Below are 25205 nucleotides of genomic sequence, written 5' to 3' on the forward strand. Positions count from 1 at the left end.
TTATAAGAGAACCAGGGAGGCATTCATGGTGAGTTCTGGCACCTCTTTTTCTATAAAATAGCAATAATAATAATAATAGGAGGAAACCTCATTTATATTGGGGGAAGAAAACCTTTGGCTGTGACCTACTGCTTTTTTACCCCTTTTTTAATGATTGCAAGAATAATTTTTTGAAAAACATGGGAGAATTCATAAAATTTAAATCCACTGACCACTACCACGGATTGTTGTTAGAACTACTGCTACGTTTACAGTTCCGTTCTGACATAAATTACACAACCCCACCCCCCAAAGTGCTTAACATATTCAGCTTTATTTATGCTGTTTAGTGCTTTAAAATCTGTAGAAGCACATTCTGTAAAAGCACAAACACCATCTGATGCAGTCCTAGCAGTAATGGAACAAAACATTGCTTTGAATTTTGCCCATCTCAAGACCACTTATTAGTGATTTGTGATTTAAATGTACTCCGTCTTTATTGATTGTTTACTTTCATTTCAGTGCTGAAGCCATACCAGATGCAAACTGGCAATCTGAAACTCTGTAATGAATTGCCCTCGTTAGAGAAAAACGAAAAACGGAAGCTTGAACAAAGTTTTTCAGTTGCACTGCTGTCTTAAATTGGATGGAATGGAACAGCAAACTAATTTTCAGCTTTTTGCAGAGCGCTCTATACAAGGAGATGATTGGTTAAAGAAATAATAATATCTAAATAGCACAACCATATGCCAGTGCAAAGTCTGGTACTTAATTGTGGCTGGGGTGTATCTGTGAAAATGGGTTTGAAGTAGCCAAAGCAATCCACATCTCTCCAGAGTTTTGATAACGCTTTGAGTAGCCTGCTGATTACCGTATTTTTCGCTCTATAACACGCACCCAACCATAACACGCACATAGTTTTTAGAGGAGGAAAATCCGTAGGCATGCCACCCGTAGGCATTCCCTCCATAACACGCACAGACATTTCCCCTTACTTTTTAGGAGGAAAAAAGTGAGTGTTATGGTGCAAAAAATACGGTGATTCAGTAGCTTGTGGTAAAAAAGCTAGTACAAGTGTTAGCACAAAAACTAGCACAAATAAACTTTATTGATTTACAACAAATGGGGGTAAATGGGGAAAGGTACGCACTCCAATAAAATGCTTCACAGAATAGAAAAATAGAAGGGCCGTTTAAGTCTAAGACTGACCCCGTTGAAAAAGGCTTTTGCAACAGGTTCTCATGAGAGTGAGACAGAACTGAATGATTCTACTTGTCATGATAAGTATGGCAAATCCATACCATGATCAGCTCCCTCCGGGAAACCAATGTCCCCACTGTGGAAGGAAGTGTGGATCCAGAATTGGCCTCCACAGTCACTTACGGACTCACTGTTAAAACCGTGTTAATGGAAGACAATCTTACTTGGCTACGAGTGATCGCCAAAGAAGCAGCAGCAATTAAAGCCACTTCCTGATACTTTGAACAAACTGGCAATGGACAATAGCTTTCAAGAGAGATGAAAAGCATTATTACCCTAGGTGTACACACTAATTTTGTTTGCCCAGCTGCCATTTCTGGTGAAACAGGATTTTGGAATTTGTTTACTAATATTAGGATGAGTGGCTCAAAGCACATTTCATCAGCATCTGCTGATGCGCCAGCTGAGACTATACTTGGATGGAGGTAAGCTTGGCCACAGTTATTCTATGCATCTTTGGTAGCTTCCTGCTTAGACCACTGCAAAGCACTGTACATGGAATTCCCTTTACAAATGGTCTGGAAACTGTACCTGGTCCAGAACAGGGTGGCAAGACTATTAACTAGAACTGGGCGTTTTGATCATATCATGCCACTGCTTTACCAGCTGCTCCCAGTTAGTTTCTAACTTAAGGTTCTGGTTTAAAACAATAAAGCCCCAAATTCCTTGGAACCAATTGCCTTCTCCCATACCTACCAGTACCTTCTAGAGCCTTACAATCCTCATCAAGGGCCCTGATCCTGCTGCTGCCAATTGAGGCTGTTGGCTGTTAGAGAGAGGTCCCTCCCAGTGGTGGCACCCTGGTTGTGGGAGGAGACCATCTGGCACAATTCTTGCGGTCTTTTTGGCACCAGAGGAACGCCTTTTTATTTGCTCAGAATGTCTCGATTTATTTTATTTTTATATACGGCCTGCCATCTGAGGATCACAGGGCAGTTTACAATATAAAAACACAAAAATACATACCACACAGTAACAAACAAAAGCAACATCCCTGCCCCCTCCAAGTTTAAAAGGCCATAGATGGTTTAATTAGCCAAAGAGTTTGGGCACAATTCTTTACATTCGCGTAAGTGAATTTGCACATAGGTAGTGGGCAGATTCTTAAGGAAATCAGCCCTGAGTGCTCACTGGAAGGACAGATCCTGAAGCTGAGGCTCCAATACTTTGGCCACCTCATGAGAAGAGAAGACTCCCTGGAAAAGACCCTGATGTTGGGAAAGATTGAGGGCACAAGGAGAAGGGGACAGCAGAGGACGAGATGGTTGGACAGTGTTCTCGAAGCTACTAACATGAGTTTGACCAAACTGCGGGAGGCAGTGGAAGACAGGAGGGCCTGGCGTGCTCTGGTCCATGGGGTCACAAAGAGTCGGACACGACTAAATGACTAAACAACAACATCATCAACAACAAAGTGGGCTGATAGCAGCACTTGCATGGATTGTTGTTTTACATTACCACATTTTTCGCTCTATAAGACGCACCAGACCACAAGAAGCACCTAGTTTTTGGAGGAGGAAAACAAGAAAAAAAATATTCTGAATCTCAGAAGCCAGAACAGCAAGAGGGATCGCTGCACAGTGAAAGCAGCAATCCCTCTTGCTGTTCTGGCTTCTGGGATAGCTGCGCAGCCTGCATTCGCTCCATAAGACGCACACACATTTCCCCTTACTTTTTAGGAGGGAAAAAGTGAGTCTTATAGAGCGAAAAATACGGTATATTGTTAAGATTGTATTTTGTCCTTTTCATCTTTGTGGGCTTTCTAGAGAACATGAGTTACTGGGCGGCCAGACAAATGAAGCTAATATTAAACAGTAAAATAAAAACAGAACTGACAGCCAAGCCGATTCATTTCCCATATGTGTCCTTTAGTTGCTTGAAGAATTCATTTAGATTCTGACTCAGGTGTGTATCTCCACAGGGTCCAGTTCATATCCCTTTCAGACCTAACTCAAATCTGAATGTTCTGGGGCCTGCTTTGAAATAAGTTCCATGTGGCAAGAAGAGAGTTCCCCAAATCATTCCTAGTTTTATCCCAACTACAAGTCCGCTCAGAATTATTGCACCGTAGTAGTAGCTGCTGTAGTTTCGCTCTATGTAACATACCTGGATGCTTCCGGACTGTCTCTATTTCGGGGTGGGATTCAGTCACATACTGGCAAATTAGGGTTGTGCGATTAAAATGGACTTGGAGTTCCTGAACAACAAACCTTCTCCCCCATACCCACCCAAATTAGACTTTTTGCAGTTAGGAAAGTGGTGGGGAAACGCACTGTAAAATGTGGGATAACACTTGCTTCATGTGTGCACAACCTCCCTGAAAACCAGGGATATGGGAGGGTTAGCTAACACGGGCTAACCTCCCCGCAAACTTTGTGGGAACACATCGGTATGAATGATAAATAAAGTGGTCGTCTTGAAGCGGCCATATGTGTCGGCGTTTCCTCCCACCTCAAAAGGCAGCAGCAACATTCCTGACAAAGTCAATGAAGCCATGTTCAGTCAGATCAGAAGGACTCCATTGGAAGATCGCATTTGTGACCTATGGCCCTATAACGGGCCTTTTTCTTCTGGCAAGCAACGACGAGAATAAGGATCAAGAGAGCTACCAACAGAACAAGTCCAGTGATAAAAAGAGCTTTGAGCACCGAGCTGGCTTCTCCTGGGCCCAGAGTTTTCCCCAAGAATTCTATTCCTGCTCTACCTTTACCTGCTGAAAGAGAAAGGCATTTGTGAGAAATGTATTCCTTCCCCTGGAAGGGAAATGTCAACTAAATAAAAAACAAACAAACCCTACTGTGGGCTGATTGACACATTTTGCTTTTAGTTGTACATCTTCCCCTTTTAGTTGGGGAAGGGCTATAGCTCAGGGGTTGATCTTGCATGTAGAAGGTCCCGGGTTCAAAGCTCAGCAGGCAGGTCTTTCCTGAAACCCTGAAAGGATGCTGTCAGTCTGCGCCCATCCACAATTTTGTTTGTCCTGTGATATCAAGTCACGGGTCCCAGAAGGTGTTTTTTTGGCCCCTTTGGTTTCCCTGGGAAAACCCACTGTTTACCGCCTGGACCCATGACTTGAAATTATGGGACAATTAAAAGTTTGAATGGGCAACCTTAGTGTAGACCAGGGTTTCTCAAACTTGGATCTCCAGCTGTTGTTGGACTACGATTCCCATCATCCTTAGCTACCAGAACTAGTGGCCAGGGATTATGGGAGTTGTAGTCCAAAAAACCCCGTTGGCGACCCAAGTTTGGGAAACCCTGATGTAGCCAATACTGAGCTACATAGAGCAACGGTTGGACCTGGGGATAGCCCACACTCCCACTTGTCCTGTGCCTAGAGAGCATGGGTCTGAGCAGTTTTGCCTTTCACCCACTGCTTTCCCATGGAAAACCCACTCTTTATCGCTAAATCGGAACAAACGGCAATCCGCAAAAATCCTGGTTGCCTTATTCCAAATCAGCGCTCAACCACATACTTTCCCGTAGGAAAGCAGTGGAGCAAACCAAAGTGTGGATGAGCTCTCAGTATAAAGCAGGGTCCTGTGCGCCCATCCTAAATGTATAATTGAATATGGAAAGCATGATCAAGAAGTGGGGGCAAATGCGTGTTTCTAAACATGAGCCCCGTACACACACACTCATTATGGAACCCGGTCTGGCCTCTTGAATGTCCTTTTTGCGGCAAACCTGGGTTTGCTCCAGGAAATGTGAAGCGGCCCAAAGTCATACCTTCTCCAGTCTTCTTGCCATTGACTGTAAATGTGTCATATTTCGTGGTTGTGACTCCACGTCCCACACCATCTGAGCGAAGGAAATAAAAGCAATGTTGGAGTCCTCAATTAACCACAGTTTGTTCCTTTATCCAAACCAGGAGTCTACGATTACTGACGGGAATTGGTAAGAGGATATATTAATTTGAGCAAAGGAAATAAAAGCAATGTTGGAGTCCTCAATTAACCACAGTTTGCTCCTTTATCCAAACCAGGAGCCTGTGATTACTGACGGGAATTGGTAAGAGGATATATTAATTAGGTTTAATGCTCTAGAGACCCACATGTGTGGGTTAACAACAATAAGAACAGATGGTTGGCCACTGTGAGATCAGGGTGCTGGACTAAGTGGGCTTTTCAACAAAGCTTTTCTCATGTTCTGTGACTACTTGGGTACATAAGCTACCCAAACCCATGTTACAAAGCAACCTTACCTGATTCAACAATAGTGTAAGTTGTCTCCATCCCAGCATGGATGTGATCGTGAACGTGGCAGTGCAGAAGCCATGTCCCAGGATTGAACGCTACAAGTTCAACAGTCTGAAACGTCCCAGGGAAGAGGTCATAGACATCTCCTCTGTGATTGTGATCCTTCTGTATCAAAGACAGGAGAGCATCGAGTAAATTCAAAGCTTATCCCTAGGTGGTAAAAGTACCGTATTTTTCGCTCTATAAGACACACTTTTCCCCCTTCAAAAATTAAGGTGAAATGTGTGTGCGTCTTATGGAGCGAATGCAGGCTCCTTGGCTTCAGCGATAGGAACGCGAAGCCTCCGAAGCGCAGAGGGAGAGCTCCCCCCGCGCTCCTTGGCTTTGCGTTGCTTTCACTGAAGCCGCCTGAAGCCCCTGGAGTGCAGCGCGAACTCCCACTGCGCTCCGGGGGCTTTAGGCAGCTATCCGCAAGCCTTTGGATCGCAGCAGAAGTTCCTGCTGCACTCCGAAGGCTTGCAGATAGCCGCCTGAAGCCTGGAGAGCGAAAGGGGTCGGTGCACACAAATCCCTCTTGCTCTCCAGGTTTCGCTTCGCTGGAGAGGCGCTGCACAGTTTTCCCTCTCTGCGCAGCGCCCCTTCAGCGAAGCGGGAGGAGAAATGGAAGGGGCTCCGTTTCTCCTGCCGCTTCGCTGAAGGGGTGCTGAGCAGAGAGGGGGAGAATTTTTTTTCCTGTTCTCCCCCTCCTATGGTCCGGTGCGTCCTATAGAGCAAAAAATACGGTAGCTCACCCTCTGCTTTTAGGAGCTTTTGGGATTTCCTGCTGTAGAAATTCCAAATTACTAGAAACATTCTAGTCTGAAAGGTGACTGTGCTGATCAGATGATCAGAGGGCATTCTTATGCAGCTCTTTGGGCAGTGTGGCCCAAATGGTATATTCTGGCCACCCAGTCACCATGCAGAAATAGCCATATGGGGATCCTCTGTGATTATTGCAAACAATTTTTTTTTTGGTATGTGACTATGAAATCTCTTATTTCAGTGTGGGAAGAGAACCACATGCTTAACACTCTTTCTCTCCTCACCTCCCCTTCCTTTAAAAAAAAGGGGCATTGAAGTGCTTAGCTTGGCAGAATCATGCCCTCTGTTTTGTTTGCTTTTTGAAACTCTGAGAGGATAAAAAAAATACTGTATTTTTCGCACTATAAGATGCACCAGACCATAAGACGCACCTAGTTTTTGGAGGAGGAAAACAAGAAAAAAAAATATTCTGAATCCTAGAAGCCAGAACAGCAAGAGATACCGCTGCGCAGCAAAAGCAGCGATCGCTGTTCTGGCTTCTGCGAAAGCAACACAAAGCCTCTTCAGGGCAGGGGGAACGTTCCTCCCGCTGCCCTGAGGAGGCTTCGCGTGGCTATCCCAGAAGCTAGAATGGCAAGAGGGATCGCTGTGCAGCGAAAGCAACGTTCCCTCTTGCTGTTCTGGCTTCTGGGATAGCTGTGCAGCCTGCATTCGCTCCATAAGACGCAGACACATTTCCCCTTACTCTTTAGGATGGAAAAAGTGCATCTTATAGAGCAAAAAATATGGTAAGAAGCTCCCCTTCCCCCTCATTTGAGGATGGGTAAATATGTCCATTTTTGTTTATCTTATTTTTTCCAATCTTAAATTCAGTTTTCCACATCTCCACACCAGTCTGCAATTTATTTATTTTTAAAGTTCTTGTGAAAAATCAGCTGCATTTTAGCATATTTTTGTCTGCAGCTTTGCCAGCAGCACAAAGTAAATGGTTGGAGATATGAATTCTCATCTATGTGGAAGATATACACCCACAGCCATATATATATATATATATTTATATATATATAAAATCTAATCCACCAAAGGGATTTACTTATAGAAGCACCCTCCACCTATGTATCACTCTTCAGGCATTAATAGGATACAATCCAAGTGCATTGTGCTTATGGAAAAGTAGCTAATTGTAGCAGCATGACCAAAATGCTTTACCTCTTTTTACTAATTGTGACCTACTAATTTCCTGCTGGTATAGGATGTGCATGCACATGTGGTTTGTTTGCAATAACCCCCCCCAAAAAAGCTAATGTTTTCTATTTAAGTTATTTGTCACAATGCAAATGGTTCTATTTTGCTTATACCAACCTTGAACAGAAAGCTCTCTCCATGGAAATGGACAGTATGGAGGTCAATTTCATTTCCCATTCCAATCAGGTACCAGTTGGTGTTTTCCCCTTTGTTCATCGTTAGCCCATGGAGATTGTCATAGATCTTTCCACTGATTGCTGAAGGGAGAGATTTGCAAAGTTTGCAGAGGCATGCAGGTTTATCAGTGTGCTCCACTGCAAATTAAAATCAGGTATATACCGTATTTTTCTGTGTATAAGGTGATGCTTTTTGCTAAAAAAAATAGGCAAAATTTGAGTGTCGTCTTATACACGGATAGTGAATGCAGAGAGAGGATGTGCGATTAATGGCAGCAGCATGCAGGAGATTGGCAGTGGTGATTGGGCAGGTGGCTGAGGCAAGGCCTGCTGGCGATTGGCAGGCGATTGGTGGCTGTGGCAAGTGGGCAGGTGGGCTGTTGGTGGCGGTGAGTGGGCAGACAATTGGCGGCTGCAGTGAGGAGTGCAATGAGCAGTGGCTGTGGCAAGCGATCGGCAGCGGCAGGCAGGTGGGTGAGCAATTGGCAGAAGTGACCCCCCCCCAAAAGCTAAACAACTTAATTTCTTAATTTGGGGTTAAAAAAAATAGGGGTCGTCTTATACACGGAAAAATACGGTACATTATTCAAAACTTCTGCTCTTGCTAGAATGATTGGCTTGGATCCAGATAATCCCTTGCCTTTGTGGATTTCCTCTGGTCTCCTCCCTCCTACTGGCAACTCTCTGAACCACATGCTTTGCCATTCCAGGGGATTTCCAAACCCGCCAGATCAGCTTTTGCTAGAGCAGGAAGCAGGCAACAACTGTTGAAGAAGTATTTCTTTAGATCAGGCATGTCCAACTTTCAAGAGACTGCGATCTACTCCCACTATAAAAAAACTGGCAGTGATCTACCCATTGGATGACCAAAGTTGTTGAGTAGATCACAATCAATCTGTTGGACATCCCTGCTTTAGATTAAAGCTTTTTATTCCCAAGCATTTATTTGTATTAAGGTTTTCATTTCTAAGCCCTGCAAGGAAAACCCCCTCTCTTATTTACCAATTCACCAGCTGGTCCTTGTCTGAATGTTTTTCCAGCTTGAAAAGCTTGTCACACTCAGAAAGCAAGTACCTCAGGAGGTGCCCTCTTCTTGACACAATGCTTTCTTAAGTGCAGGGAGCGTTTGTGTTGCCTATCCTCCAGCCCCATCAGTCCTAACAGAACTATAACAGAGAAGCGCTTTGAATGTCTGCATTTATTCCCGCTTAGTGCATGTTGCATTGTGCGACTGTTCAGTAGCAAACCTGAATGTTTCATGAAGTAACATTTTAAAATAATAATCCTATGCTCAACAACATATCGGGCCCATCACCTCCTGGCAAATAGAAGGGGAAGAAGTAGAGGCAGTGAGAGATTTTACTTTCTTGGGCTCCATGATCACTGCAGATGATGACAGCATTCACAAAATTAAAAGATGCCTGCTTCTTGGGAGAAGGGCGATGACAAACCTAGACAGCATCTTAAAAAGCAGAGACATTACCTTGCCAACAAAGGTCTGTATAGTTAAAGCCATGGTTTCCCCAGTAGTGATGTATGGAAGTGAAAGCTGGACCATAAAGAAGGCTGATGGCTGAAGAATGGATGCTTTTGAATTCTGGTGCTGGAGGAGACTCTTGAGAGTCCCATGGACTGCACGAAGATCAAACCTATTCATTCTGAAGGAAATCAGCCCTGAGTGCTCACTGGAAGGACTGATCGTGAAGCTGAGGCTCCAGTACTTTGGCCACCTCACGAGAAGAGAAGACTCCCTGGAAAAAACCCTGATGTTGGGAAAGATTGAGGGCACAAGAAGAAGGGGACGACAGAGGAAGAGATGGTTGGACAGTGTTCTCAAAGCTACCAGCATGAGTTTGACCAAACTGTGGGAGTCAGTGGAAGACAGGAGTGCCTGGCGTGCTCTGGTCCATGGGGTCACGAAGAGTCAGACACGACTAAACGACTAAACAACAACAGCAACATACCATGCATATTGTTCCCTTCCACAAAGTCATCGGTGTGGTTGAATGCCTTCGGATCCTCCTGTAGATATTTCTCAATGTTTTCATTCAAATACCAGGACCTGTTTTCATCAAAGACCAGGAACAGAAGGGCAAATTCTCGGTCAATGTCTGTTCTTAAACCCTTTTCATTTAAGACTCCTTTTCTGCAAATTATAAGCGGCCCGATCAAGCCGCTGTACATATCCTGGAATTAAAGAGAAATGGAAAACAGGGAATAACATTATGTTAAAAACACTATATTGTGTTTTTAATATTCAATTGGGAGCCGCCCAGCCAGATGGGCGGGGTATAAACAATAAATCATTATCATTATCATTATCATTATCATTATCATTATTATCATCATTAATTTATAGATGCATGCAGTTATTTTGTTCAAAAACCAACTTTTTAAATGAAAGGCTGCTAAACCAACTGTGATAACAAAGAGCCATGCCAGAATAACAACTATAATAATGTAGCAAAGTGTTAGAACAGAACAGAACAGAATCCTGTTCCCCATCCCTGATTTACATTTGGCTTTGTACAGATGGAGCTCGATAATATAGTATTCATTTAACATTTTAGGCAAATAAAGATTTTCCAAGGGTGCTCCCATAAAAAACGCAGGGTGGGGGGGGCACACCTTCGCTACATTTACCTTTACAAAATGCACTGTTGAGTAGTAAACCCAAGTGATACAGTTGGGATCAGAGACTCCAGGTCCTGACCTTTCTGGGACGTTCCATCGGTAAGTGTTTATTTCTCCTGTCCACATATATAAAAAGGAATAAAGAACAGTTTGTCAAAATCCAAATATCTCATGAAACTCAGTACTTTGGTTTAAAACCGAAACATTAAAAACAGTAGCTTTTAAAAATAATAATATTTATTCATTTTTATAACTAAACATTATAAATTTAAAACAGTAAATATATCAGTGTTTCCCAACCTTTTTTGGGCAAAGGCACACTTGTTTCATGAAAAAAATCTCGAGGCACACCACCATTAGAAAATGTTTTAAAAATTAACTCTTTGCCTATATTGACTATATATAAAGTAACTCTCTTTAATAGGAATCAAATAAACACAAAGAAAGTATTTTATAATTACTTTATTATGAAATGGTAAGTAAACAGAAATATGAAAAATTATAAAATACTTGATTCAGTGCGCAACCTGGGCCTGTTTGGCTGAACACAAAGCTGATATTCTGGCTGGAATCGAAGAAAGACACACACGTAGCTCTTCGTCAACAGCTCTCAGTCTCTCTCTGTATTTAGTTTTTATAGCAATCATGCTTGAAAAGCTCAACTCACAGAGATATGTAGTGGAAAATGGGAGCAATGTCAAAATAGCTTTGTTTGCCAGAAGGGGGAACTCCTTGGCAGTTTCCAACCAAAAACTGTCCAAAGGTAGATCAGCAAATCTTAGCTTGAAACCACGATTTTGTCTCAGTTCAGTTAGTTCCTCCTGCTCCTGTAAAGTCATGTCCTTTCCACCAACTGATGCTGAGCTATAAGGGTCCCTAACCCAGTCAAGGCATTCAGTGGAGACTGAAGAGAAATAAAATGACAACTTCCCCTCGAGAGTTTTTAAATGTTTAGCTATTATCTCACACAGTGCAGCAGTGTGAACACCTTGCCATTGCTTGGTGAGTGTGAACATTTCAAGATTGCCACTTTCCACGTGTTGATGCCAGAGTTGCAGCTTTGCACGGAATCCATTTATTTTATCTGTACTTGTAAGCAGGTTTTCATTTCGGCCTTGCATTCGTGTGTTCAGTTCATTCAGATGATGAAATATATCTGCCAGGTATGCCAGCCTTGCACACCACTCATCACTTGCAAGCAGTTTTGCGTAATCTGTCCTCTCATTTGTCAGAAACACTTTAAGTTCCTCCCGCAGCTCATACACACGAACCAAGACCTTGCCACGCGACAACCACCGGACCTCCGTATGAAACAGCAAGGTTTTATGCTTCGCTCCCATCTCCTCACACAAAGCTGCAAATATGCGACTTTTCACGGGTCGTGACTTTACAAAGTTTACCATGCGCACAACATCATCCAACACATGAACTAGGTCTGCTGGTAAAGTCTTGGCTACGAGGGTCTCACGGTGCAAAAAACAATGCGTAACAATAACATTTGGATTTCTTTCCTTCACTCTGCTTACAAAGCCTTTGGTGTGCCCGACCATGGCTGCAGCTCCATCGGTGCAGACACTTATGCAGTTTTCCCACTTAAGTCCTCCTTGTTCAAGGTATTCTGATGTGACCCGAAAAATTTCTTCTCCTGTTGCTTTTTCTGGCAATGCCTTGCAGAAAAAGAAGTTTTCTCTAATTGCATCACCATCAACAAAACGCACATTGGCCAAGAGTTGAGCATGTCCACTGATATCAGTAGACTCGTCCAGTTGTAATGCAAATTTCTCACTGCTATGGATCTTTTCCAAAACCACACTTTCAATGTCTGCAGACATGTCATCAATACGTCTGGAAATTGTGTTGTTTGAGAGAGGGACCTTGGCTATTTCCTTAGCTGCTTCAGGTCCGAGCATCTCCTCTACAATAGCTTTGCAGGCGGGAAGTATTAATGTCTCTGCCACAGTGTGCGACTTTTTTGTCTTGGCTATAAGTTCAGCAACGTGATAGCTAGCTTTAAGAGCTCTTTCATTTACCTTTGAGGTTTGTCTCAGGAGAGTTGCCTGTTTCTCCGTGTTTTCACGCAGGCGAACAAAATAGTCCACATTCTTGTTTTTAAGCGAAGGGTGTTTCGTTTGGAGATGGCGTTTAAGTTTGCTTGGGACCATAGCACTGTTAGCTAGCTTTTCACCACACACCACGCACAGTGGAGTTGGTTGGTTTGCATCTCCGGTGAAAGTAAATCCAAATGAAATATAGCTTTCGCTATATTGCCTTGTGACAGAGAATTTGCTTGAGCTAACCATCTTTGCTTTCTTTTCATGCCCACTCGTACTTGGCCTCTCATCTGGCTCCAAATTTTGTTCAGAGTCCAGTTCTTTTCTTTTCAAAAACTTTTCCATCACTCCAGTATCCGGCCTCTCTGCAGTGCCGACTCCCACTGAGTCCTGGTCTATGTGCTCGGGCGGGAAGGAAGTCGGAAGATGATGTCCTACTGTGATAGGTCAAGGCTTGAGTCCGGACCAATCACAGCCAGGCAAAAACATGCATACTGTGTGAGCTCAATTCAGCGGCTCATTTCTGCAAAGGAAAAAAAATGGGCTTAGATGGGGTGGGAGAGGCGGGGTGGTCGTTATACAGAACAGTTCTTACTGCCTGTACTACGGGCACGAATTATACATGGGAATGGCGGGAAGAGTGATGGCAGCACACGCAATAGCGGAAGCCACGAGGTCCCCGAGGCACTGCCGCGGAACAGCGGTTGAAAAACACTGGATTAGAGAGGGCAAGAGCAAGGCAATTTCCATTGAGCTTCATGGCTAAGCAAGGAATTGAACTTCCAACATGGATGTCTTCCCCAGTTTACAGAAAACCTAAAAAGGTTGAAAAACACTAACAGCGGTTGAAAAAGACTGTAATAAGGCCACTGTCACTTAATGGCTGTATACGCTTGTCAGGGGTTCAGGAGCAGAGACGCAGAGAAGGGAGGAGACAGAGAGCGAGGGGGAGGAATACGAAGGAAGGATGAGTGGGGATGACGACCCGAGATCACCGAGCCTGTCTAGCGAGTCCGAGGATTCCCAGAAGGGAGCGCCAGCAGCCAGAGCAAGGGGGGAGAGCAGGGGGACACCCCAGGAAGAAGGGTCCAGAGAGGGATCAGAAAGCAGCAGTTGGAGATCGGGACCCACGTTCCCAGCCGGGAGCAGCGGGGAGAAAGGGGACCGGATATCGGGCTCCGGAGACTTTCAGAAGGAGGGAGGGCATGAGTCAGGAGTAGTCACGCCCACCTCGGGGAGCGAGGAAACGATCAAGAGGAAAGTGGAGAGTTGGGCGCGCGCGCCAAGTTCAAATGTAACGGAAGCTGGCGCAGCCAGCAGCCCAGAGAGTGAACCGAGTCCCAAAGCCCGCCGCAAGGAGGCGGAAGGGTCAGGGGGGTCCACGTCAGAAGAGAGTAGGAAAGGAGAGACCCAGGGGGGCAGGAGGACCCAGAGACGGAAGGAAAGGCGCAGGAGGTGGAGCAAGGCTAGGGTATTAAGCTGGTGCGCTAGAGGCGGAGACTCAGACGGGTCTTCGTCGTTCTGACCTAGAAGAAGTAGGGCTGCACGTTGCAGTTTGGAAATGGAACCTGTAATCCAATAAAGACTCTTTGAAACTGAACGCTGGCTGACTTGGTCCTATGTGAGCTGGGACTGGGCGGCAGCCCTGACAACGCTGTTAAGTTTGTGAGAAACAGTTTTTGCTATCAAGCCTGCTTGGACATACCTAAACCATCTTTCCCAAATAAATTTTATTTATACCCCGCCCTCCCCAGCCAAGACTGGGCTCAGGGCGGCTAACAACAAATTAAAAAACAAGTCGACTGAAATATAATAAATAATAAAAAATAAGTCGATTGCAATAGAAACAATAATAAAAAACAAGTTGATTGAAATATAACTTAAAAACAAGATTAAAATACAACATTTAGACATCAAAATGCAAGCAGAATAAATTCCTCAGCCCCGATGCATTGGCACCTCGTGCCGTTTGAGTTGCAGAATTTATTCAGCACACAGAAAATGGCCTTTTGGGGGGTGAATGTGGATGAAGCAGGAAGAGAACTTAAAAAAAAAGGCATGCATGAAATCTAGCCCCAAACACACACACGCACACTTTCCCCAAAGTGGTTGATGACGCAGGATATTTCCACATGCTTCTAAAATGCACATTAAATAAAATGAGAGAGAGGAGTGCACGCACTCACCTGCCAGCCTCGGAGCTGTTGAATGCAGCTACATGAAGCAGTCTGTGTCCTTCCAGGCGCCAACTCAGACCTGCCGTGCTGTTCCGTTCCCCCGGCGTCGCTGCCTTCATCCAGCCGGATGCCTCTCCTGCCCAAGGGACGTGTCAGCAGCCACCCGGCGTGGGGTAGAGGCAGGACAGCCCCACTTCCTGCTGCCCACAAGGCTTTGGGGTGAGAAACACCGAGGGGCAGGAGAGTGGAGGTTCCCTTAATTAGAAAAAGCAGGGAGGCAGGCTGCTTGATGCCTGCTGAAGGGAATCCCGAAGGCGCGATCGCGCACGCGCAGGCCCAGTAGCGAGCGGCGATGTGTTAGCAGCGGCGGCACACGAAGTCCCCCAGGCAGCGGAGCAGCTCGCCCGTCGATCACCCTGCACGATCACCCGCCACGGGGAGCCGGGGGTGGCGGCGCGGTTGCCGGGCAGCGGCGGGGGTGGCGGTGGCTGCTTGCCGCCCTCCTGGGCGGAGGCGGGCACGGTGGGCACCGGCACGGCCAAGGGCCCCTGCCTGGTGCCGTCGGACGTGGGAGCTCGCTCGCTCGCCGCCCCACGTGTGCTTGCCGAGCAGGCGCAGGCCCAGTAGCGGCACCTCGTAGCGGCAATAGCGAGCGGCGATGGGGCTAGCCGGAGAAGAGAGGGCGAGCCCCCTCTGCTCCGGCCCTAAAAAGGGTAAGCCACGCCCCCTCCAGCCAGCCGATTGGCTGGCCAGGAGGCGTGGCCGGATGGGATTCCCCTGCTCTCGCGGGGGCTGGGATGGGATTCCCCCTCACGTGGGGGCGGATGGGATTCCCCGCTCACTAGCGAGCGGATGCGCAGGCCCGGTAGCGAGCGGCGATGGTGGGAGCTCGCTCGCTCGCAGCCCCGCATGTGCTCGCTGCCGCTGCCCCGCCTCTCACCGCCCGACTTGGCCGCCTCCACGCGGAACACAAGGCAAAGTTCCACGGCACACTACTGTGCCGCGGAACAGCGGTTGGGAAACGCTGAAATATATACCACAAAAAACAAACATTTTCACATCATATTAAATCCACATTTTGGGATTACTCAGATCCCTGACTTCCCTCCATTCCCACCCCTGGTTCTTTTGTATCATCTTATATTATACATGTCTGTAATTTCCTTATTCTTAATTATTTCCAAATTTAACATTCTTCTTAATATTACAAGTGTTTTTTTAAAAACCTGCTATTGTATAAACTTTCTTACAATAAAAAAAAAAAAAATCCTTCCAGTAGCACCTTTAAGACCAACTAAGTTAGTTCTTGGTATGAGCTTTCGTGTGCATGCACACTTCTTCAGATGCTTTTGTAAATATGCAATAAACATTTTCCATTCTTTTTTATATTTGTTGTCTTTTTGATTTCTTAATCTTCCAGTTAATTTAGCTATTTCAGCATATTCCATTAATTTAAGTTGCCAGTCTTCCTTAGTAGGGACTTACGGTTCTCAAGCTGGTATGGCACAAAACTCAAAAGGTGTTAACACCACCCCCTACCAAAAATAAGGATTTCCAGTCCTTAATGAAAACATCATTTTTTAAAAAAATGAAATATTTATTTCCCACCTCTCTGCTACTTAAGGCAGCTTACAACAAACAGTTCAGACTCACAATAAAATTAAACACACTAAAACACCATAGCAGCAATGTGATGGTCTTGGGCAATGCAAGCAATCCCTGGCCAAAATCTGTTGATTGTACTAATTATACAACCACCTTAACTTGATATTTTTTAAAAATGTAGCCACACCTATAGGTTTGCCAACATCAAGAGATCTCCATATTTCCCTACTGTGATTAATTCTAGTTTAGTGGCATTAAAATATTAAACAGAACACATTGTTAACAGAACCTAAAGACTTGGAAACATGCAGCGTAGTTCACCTGGCATTGTGGTGCGTGCTTTATTCCCAGCCGCTGTTGCTTCCACGCCATGTGCCGATACTGAATATGGACGACTAGCTTTGTTCTTAAACACAATTAGTATTGAGTCGCCGACTTCTGCATGGATCAAGGGCCCTAAGGTGGGTGTTGTTGTTTTTTGAAAAAGCCAAAAAGTAACAGAGAGGCATGCAAAGTTAAAATATAAGAAATGAAAACACAAAACACACACACAAAATGCTGAGCACCATAACCTTCTGTCAGGGAACTGACATCGGAGCTAGAGGCGGAGGGGAGGCTCTCAAATGATGCTGGAGAAGGGCCCAGCAGGGAGAGAGGCAGCTCTGCAGATGGGGAAGCAAATCAGCGCAACACCAGGGATATAGAGGGGCTGATGGGGGAATCGGCGAGAGGGCTCCAGGACTCTTCACCGGACACCAGCGGGGAGAGCACGGGTCCTCCGCTACCCACGCCCACCCTGCGCAGAAGACTTTCGCGCAGAGAGAGTAGGAGGAGACTGGGTGTCAAACAACTTTTATGTTGGAAAACATTTAAGAAACGCCCACTGACGGATTCTGCTAGCGACTGAGGCAGCCACGAAGTGAAGGGCTGCCCAGACTGAAAGGTTTAGCAAGGCAACAAAGCCTGGAGAGGCGGCAACTTACGCACGAGCAACCCATACACATTACACCTTCCGTATCAGTTTATAAGAACATTAAAACACCTTCTCATTCTAACACTAGACAAGATTGGAAATGGATAATAACCAGGCCTGCTACTTGATTGGAGAGAAAAAAAGATTAATTGAGTAGCAATGTAACTGTAGGCATGCCAACTTGGAAGTAAATCCCACTATGTTCAGTGCCATTTAGTTTTCAGCAAAGAATGTACTAGAAGCTTGTTCATATTTTCTCTAGCAGCCATTAAAGGAACCTGTGGTCCTCCAGATACTGTTGAATTTCCAGCTCCCCCTAGTCCCAGCCAGTATGGCCAAATGGAGAGAGAAAGGATGGTGGCCTGTCCCATTTTGCACCTGAGGCAAAACAGGAAGGTGTCGTCTCCCAACCACTGCCACTACAGCTTTGCTTGCTGGAGTTGTGTGGCAGCAGCAGTTTCTGGTGAATTCCATGAGGTCTCACAAGATTTCCCCGGAATCCACCACTGCTGCTTCTCCTCGCTTCTCCTGTGGCAATAGCAGGGGCGGGGGCGGTACCCATGGTGGCAGGGCTGTCTTAAGCATATGTGGTGCCGGGATGCAAAGATCCGCCTGGCGCCCCCCCCCCCCGTTGCCCAGTCCCAGGCACGCAGGAGGGCAGAGCCGAAGAGTCGGACACGACTAAACAACAACAACAAAGTTTGTATGCATTTCATAAAGATGCAATACGTCTGAAGAAAGTTGGCAGTCAGACACTGCAGCTCATTCTGCAAATTTCAGCAACAGACATGGTACCTCAATGGCACCGCCATGGTCAGTATTTTGTGGGAAGGGTTCAAGTGAATACCGGGAGAATTGATTAAAGTGCTCTGTCACCCTAATGCCACAAATCCACTTAAAAAAGAAACTGACTCCAATTAGAAAAGTCATGGGGAAGTGCGTTGGAATGAACAAATAGGGTGGAATGAAGAAATGACTTATGAAAAGGCATATAAACAAAAGCAAATCAGGCTGGATGCTCATTGTTGTTTAATCTCCCACAAAAAAAATCATAATGAATGCTCAATAAAGGACAGACATAGTCTAAGTACTGTGTAAGCTTTGTGCAAGGAAATCAGGACGGAAGCTCAATAAACAGGTTGTTTGGAGAAGCCCTATGCTCTTCCCCTAGGACCTAATTCTGCCCTCATTTCTCTTTCATAATGGATACCTCTGCTACAAACCAATACCCAATGGTGAATTATTATTTTTTACCATACCATGCATTCTGTTGGATTCCTGGAAATCCTCATCTTCCTTATTAACTTTGGATGGATCACCAGTGAAGGAATTGATGTTTGTGTCAAGATAGAAACTCAAGTTCTCATCGAATACTGTAAACAGTAGGTAGAATTCTTTGTCTATTCCTTTCTGCAGTCAAAAAACAAATATGCGTTAGGGGGCGAAAAACATTTCCACTTTTTTCTTTAAGCAGGAGATCAGAATCATTACGCTAGAATCTTTCACCAATGAAATAACATTCCAGTGCTAAATTTTGAACTTTCTCTAGTATTAAATACAGAGCTATAAAATACTCTACAATAGCTTCAGGAATCTCTCCCACTCAACATTAAAGAAAGTTTGCACGGCCCTTTCAGCCTGGAATGCACTCATGATTCTAAGATCTGGATCTTTTGGTTTACAACAACAACAATAACAATTTAATATTTACCGTATTTTCCCATATATAAGACTAGGTTTCCCCCCGAAAATATAATGTCAAAATTTTAGAGGCATCTTATACATGGATATCTCTCTCCCCCCCCCATTTTCTTAAATTGGAGTCCCCCAAAATAGGGGATGTCTTATACATGGGGGCGTCTGAAGGCAGAAAACATCCGGGAATTTCTGCGGCGAGTTTTGCTGCTTTCTTTGGTGACTAACTGTTTTTAAAGTTAATAGTAATAATAATAATAATAATAATAATAATAATAATAATAATAATAATAATAATAATAAATGTATTATTTATACCCCACCCATCCGGCTGAGTCTCCCCAATACAGTATTAAATATTAAAAGCTTCCCTTAACAGGGCTGCCTTTCAGATGTCTTCTAAAAGTCAAATAGTTGTTTATTTCCTTGACATTTGGTGGGTGGGTGTTCCACAGGGTGGGTGCAACTACCAAGAAGGCCCTCTGCCTGGTTCCCTGTAACCTCACTTCTCGAAATGAGGGAACTGCCTGAAGGCCCTCAGAGCTGGACCTCAGTGTCCAGGCTGAACAATGGGGGTGGAGATGCTTCTTCAGGTATACTGGGCCGAGGCCATTTAGGATTTTAAAGGTCAGCACCAACACTCTGCTCTTAAAGAGCAAGCTTTTCCCATCATGGATAACCTGTGCTATATATTATACAGAAAACATACTGTGCTATTTAAAAACAAAACTAGAACATGTCCCTGGACTAACTGCTGTTTCACAGGTTTAACCACCTAGAAAATGACGTTCTTAAAACAGCTCCTAATTGTGCATACTGAATTAAAAGGATTAACCAAATTGAAAGAGAAAAAATCTCTTTGACAGGATTATAAAACTAGTCCAAGAGGTTTTGGTTAGAAATAAACGTGTCTACATTGATTGGTAGCATTTTTCCAAGGTTTCAGGGAGGCGTCTTTCCCAGCCTAACTGAAGATCCTAGAGATTGAAGCTTTTAGCTTTGTGCACTCCCTCTAAGCTGCAGTGTAACCTCATCTGATTATGCACCTATGTGGTCATTCAACACTTGGTTTGAATCCCTTCCACCTCAACGATTTTCTGATATGTGGGTGTTCACATTCAACAAGTGTGAAATATGTGTACAAAAAGTCATACATTTATTGACACGTAACATTCAACGAAAGGGACGCGGGTGGCGCTGTGGGTTAAATCACAGAGCCTAGGGCTTGCCGATCAGAAGGTTGGCTGTTCGAATCCCCGCGACGGGGTGAGCTCCCGTTGCTTGGTCCCTGCTCCTGCCAACCTAGCAGTTCGAAAGCACGTCAAAGTGCAAGTAGACAAATGGGTACTGCTCCGGCAGGAAGGTAAACGGCGTTTCTGTGCGCTGCTCTGGTTCGCCAGAAGCGCCTTAGTCATGCTGGCCACATGACCCGGAAGCTGTATGCCGGCTCCCTCAGCCAATAAAGTGAGATGAGCGCCGCAACCCCAGAGTCGGCCACGACTGGACCTAATGGTCAGGGGTCCCTTTACCTTTACCTTTTAACATTCAACGAGTGTACTGTACAAGGTAGTGTACACAGGTTTGGTGCCATACATGGAACGAGTCTGCCCCTGCGGCTTGATGGAGGTAGAAACTGCCTCTCATGTCTTGTTACGCTGTCGTTTCTATGGGGGTATACGCTCGGTATTTATCACTCCTGTTATACAAAAATCTCCAAATGGGTTCGAACTTCAATGTCTAAAACTCCTGGTAGAGGACAAGGATGTAGAGATCACACTACGGGTGGCCAAATTCTGTGCGACTGCCATAAAACCTAGAGAACAAGCTGTACTACCAAAATGATTAAGGTTTTAAATGACAATTTTAGGTTATATTTTAGTGATCAAGATTTAATATATATTTTTAACTGCTGCTATATCTGAATTGTCTTTGTTATACCCAATAGCAATTCAATGTATTCCTGTTGTGTTTTGTGATTTTCCTGATATTGTAAGTGAGCCGGAACTGGTCTGTGACCGTAATAATAAAATTCTATTCTACAGGTTTGCTGCCGCCAAACAGGTGTGTGCAGACGAGGGCAACCAAGATGATCGAGGGTCTGGAAACCAAGCCTTATGAGGAACGGTTGAAGGAGCTGGGTATGTTTAGCCTAGAAAAGAGGAGACTGAGAGGAGATATGATAGTCACCTTCAAACATCTAAAGGGCTTCCACATGGAAGATGGAGTAAACTTGCTTTCTCCTGCTCTGGAGAGTAGGACTCCAACCAATGGATTCAGGTTACAAGAAAGGAGATTCCGACTAAACATCAGGAAGAAGTTTCTGACAGTAAGACAAGTTCGACCGTGGAAAGGACTCCCTTGGAAAGTAATGGACTCTCTTTCCTTGGGGGTTTTCAAGCAGAGGTTGGATGGTCATCTGCCTTGGATGCTTTAGCAGAGATTCCTGCATTGAAGGGGGTTGGACCAGATGACCCTCAGCATCCCTTCCAACTCTACAATTCTATGAGTTTATGATGGTTGAAGCAATTCCCTTTTACTGGTAACAAGACAAGGCTACAGACCGCTTCCTAAAGCACCTGTTACGGGTGGGGAACACATAGCCCTCCAGATGTTGATTGGCAAAACCTGCACCATCTCTGACCATTGGCCATGCTGCAGGGTAGGGATATCTGTGACCCCTTCCCAGGTGTTGCTGGACTCAACCTTCTTCCAGCCCCAGTCTACAGGGCCAATGCTCAGGGAGGATGTGAGTCAACAACATCTGGAGGAGCACAGTTCCCCACCCCTACAAAGAGATCATTTGTGGAAGGGTTTATAAAAACAGATGATTAATCAATAAACCAATGATGAAATGTTTCAGATGTACAATTAATTACAGCTTCTGAAATAAATATAAGTATTGTAACCGGTCTTAACTGTTCAGTTCCTGGGTAGCTGTGACTACAATAAGACAACTACAGCATCTTCTTCAAGGAAACCTGAATAGCCAAAACTTCATGAGACTCAAAACAGTCATCGTTCAGTCTGAACACTTGTAATTTTCTTAATTTAGATGTGAATGGCAAGTAGGATTTAGAAGTTCAGATTTCACTTCATCTAAATTATTCAGCGTCAAAGTCATCTTCCTTCCAAATTTGGCTCATGGCGTCTCTCAGACCTTTTTCTACGGTAAACGTCACAAAAAGTCTCTTTCCCAATTTGGACTCTGATCACAAACCATTCTATAGCACCTCCAAGGATAAAAAAGAAAGGGAGAAATCTATATACTCCAAAGCGTTGCTTTCCAGGCACCATGTTCAAGAGTAGTTTTATTTTATGTTCGACAAGCATTTTACATAGGAACTTAACCCTTGCAAGGCAGTGGTTGATCCTTGCAACTTCCTATTTGTGTTTCTATGCCTGGGATGCAACCTAGTCAGCTTCACATCAACAAATGAGAAATAAAGACTCCACTGCAATATCAAATCATTTCTGCAACATTCAGTGTATAAACAGAATCTTCAGCATCCTCCATGAATTTTGTCTAAACCCAGGGCCAACCCATGCATGAGACAAGGCGAGGCGACTGCCTCTGGTGGAAGGATCCATAGGGGCAGCAGACTCCCTTGTTATCTCTTTTTCTTGTTGTGAGCTTCCAAGGGGCATTTGATTAGAGACTCTTGGAGGCCCAAAACGGAACTAGAAAATGATTTTTCTGATCATACGTTCTTATGTTGTAAGTTGACCTAATCAATATAATTCAGTTCAGATCTGGATTTGCTTAACATGCTACTCAGCGAACGCTCTCAGCCATTCAAAATGCATGGACCGATCAGAATTAGTACCTGTGTTCCATCTGGTTCCAAAGCATTCTTCTTGCAGATTATTAGAGGCCCCACAAGACCAGACTGGGTGTCCATGACAGGATCGTTTGCTGAATAATACAGGTAGGTGAGACACGGTGGATCATCGCCCGTTGGGCCGACACTTTCAGGAATTCTCCATTTGTATTTAAAGGTCTCACCGGGTTTAACATAAGCCCCCGGCTTCTGGTGCCCTAAAAATAAAAGGAGGTGAAAAAGCACCCTCCCAGAAGAAACTCATGGTAACACACACAGAATAATAAAAGAAGATAATTCAAGTAAATATCTTCATAGAAAGAAATGGGATTTAACTGAGTAACTGTAGTTGGATCAGACTAATTTTTCCATGTGACTCCCCTCCCCCTTTTGGATGACAAGCCGGTATCTTTCTCTTCCTCTATTTTGACTGTTAGATTGTTTAGGCTGTTCTTCACGCAGCTGTGTTACCTAAGAAATTTGTACACTGCTTTAGGCATGCTTTTTTTCATGAAAAAAGCAGTGTAAAAATGTATAAATAAGTACTGTGGTATCTCGGGTTATTCAGGTTAAGAACTTTGCTTCAGGATAAGAACAGAACAGAAATCGGGCTCCGGCGGCACAGCGGCAGCAGGAGGCCCCATTAGCTAAAGTGGTGCTTCAGGTTAAGAACGGACTTCCGGAACGAATTAAGTACTTAACCCGAGGTACCACTGTATTGTTTCATGTCACTCTAATCTCCAAGCCGTGAGGGACTCTAGGGCTTCCTGCTCTCATCTGGTTTCCTTGGAACGAAGGTGGGTGGAGACTGCGGTGTCTTTGGGATATAATATTTTATGTTAAGATATGCACAGCCTGAGCAAAGGATGGGGGAGGCTCACAGCATGGACACCCCCAAAAGATCTTGCTCCTCCATTCGTCACAGATTTGGATCCAGCACAGAGCAATACACCTTCCTCTCTGCAGCTTTCAGCCTCCAGTCCTTTTCTGCTCAGCTGTCACACACTACTCTGGTGATTGTTCTCTGACCAAGCAGCTAGCTGAGGGCTGGGGAAGGCTCCCCCATTTGTTCTATAGCACAGAGCAACTAGTCAGCCCCAAGCCATTACCTAGGCAAAGGGACAGGTTGGGCAAGCTTGCTCTTATACATTCTACCCCTTACAGGATCCCAAGAAATGGAAGGAACTCGGGGCATCATCCAGAATGACCCCCCCCAAAAAAACACAACAATATAAATAAATAAATAAAGTTACCATCTTCATAAGGGGCTCCTTCTGACGATTTGCTGAAAGCTACGCCATGAGGCATCATGCTGTAGTTCTTGTCAGCTTTGTTGGCAAAAGTAACCAAAATTGTGTCTCCAACTTCAGCTTTGATAACTGGGCCTGGGGGAGAGCAGGGAAGAGAAATGAGCTGGTTTGGGGAAGGGGACACTGAGCTTTAAAACCTCTCCCTACTTGCCCCCATCCCCTTGGTCAGGGGCATTGCTCAGATGGGAGAAATGTTCTCAGGGTGCCTGGCTGCAACTTCCAATGTGAGAGACTGTAGCGGGACTGAAACCAGTGCCAAAAAAAAAAGAAGACTCAAAACCACAAGGCGTACCAAGTATGCCAAGGTGAGTGGCGCCTTCTGTTTGCTTCTTTTTGCGAGTAAATTTTCCATCGGCATAGGACACATAATGAACTTTCCAATACTGCCCTCCGATTCGGTCATCCCCTCGTATGAAGAAAGGTGCTGAGTCGCTGTGAGAGAACAAAGTATTGATACCGCTTGTACAGCTGACCACAGATTTGAAATGTTCAGTTTAAAGCAAACAGGTTAGATTATGCACAAAATAGATTTATCAATTTGTTTTTTTGGAGAACCACCTTTCTTCCTGGGAGCTCACAGCTGCCGTTTTAGTCTCACAGCAACCCTGTGAGGAACGTTAGACTGATAGGTAGCCATTATCCCAAGGCTAATTAGCCGAAGGGGGAGATAAAGATGATATGAGAGACATGGCCTAAAGCAGAAGTCCTGCATCCATCACTTTCTTTTCTCTCCTAAGGTAACGTGCAGAGAAATTAATTGCACCATGTGACAATGCCGAGTTCCAGTTCAGAATATAACAACATTATTTTATTTCTCTACAAGTTATCAGGGAAGTGACAAGGAGGAGTCTCAAGGCTTCTTCTTTCAACTGCACTCATTTATTGGTTTGTTTTCATTTTTATTTTTATTATGTATTTTGTGTTTTTCAGATTGTAATAAATTATGTTGTGAACCGCCTTGAGATCTACAGATATAGGGCAGTATACAAATTTTTAATAATAATAATAATAATAATAATAATAATAATAATAATATTGAATTCTACCCCACTGATTTCAAACTTGGGTTTCTAATATTTAAGTCAAACACTCAATCTGCTATTCCACATGGGCTTTAAAAACAACAGCAAAAACCTGGTGCATATATCTGCATAAGTTAACTCAGTAACCTATTTATTAAACTATTTATAGACTGCAATTTCATTTAGAAAAAGGTGGCATACAGCATACAAAATTACAACAAGGTAACTGTTAAGTTGTGGGTGAACATATCAGACGACAT

The 25205-nt window shown here is 44.4% G+C and overlaps 1 protein-coding gene and 1 long non-coding RNA gene across 2 annotated transcripts in view; both read right to left on the reverse strand.

Moving 5' to 3' along the window:
- Positions 1-2950: 2950 nt before the first annotated feature.
- Positions 2951-25205, reverse strand: part of HEPHL1 (hephaestin like 1) — a 39312-nt gene continuing 17057 nt past the window's right edge. The window contains exons 7-17 of the mRNA XM_083500635.1: positions 24216-24355; positions 23867-23998; positions 22620-22831; positions 18330-18510; positions 16449-16685; positions 10304-10410; positions 9625-9847; positions 7602-7741; positions 5444-5603; positions 4969-5040; positions 2951-3952 (exon numbers count right to left, since the gene is read on the reverse strand). Coding sequence (XP_083356761.1) covers positions 3747-3952; positions 4969-5040; positions 5444-5603; positions 7602-7741; positions 9625-9847; positions 10304-10410; positions 16449-16685; positions 18330-18510; positions 22620-22831; positions 23867-23998; positions 24216-24355 — 1810 coding nt within the window. The 3' untranslated portion in view covers positions 2951-3746. The remainder of the gene's footprint in view (positions 3953-4968; positions 5041-5443; positions 5604-7601; positions 7742-9624; positions 9848-10303; positions 10411-16448; positions 16686-18329; positions 18511-22619; positions 22832-23866; positions 23999-24215; positions 24356-25205) is intronic.
- On the reverse strand, positions 10742-14871 carry LOC310705464. Its single transcript, XR_014525310.1, has 2 exons — positions 14532-14871; positions 10742-12868 (listed from the first exon to the last, which is right to left on the reverse strand). It is a non-coding gene; the product is annotated as an uncharacterized lncRNA (long non-coding RNA).

Source organism: Podarcis liolepis, assembly GCF_965112155.1.
Source record: "Podarcis liolepis genome assembly, chromosome: 4".
Classification (NCBI taxonomy): domain Eukaryota; kingdom Metazoa; phylum Chordata; class Lepidosauria; order Squamata; family Lacertidae; genus Podarcis; species Podarcis liolepis.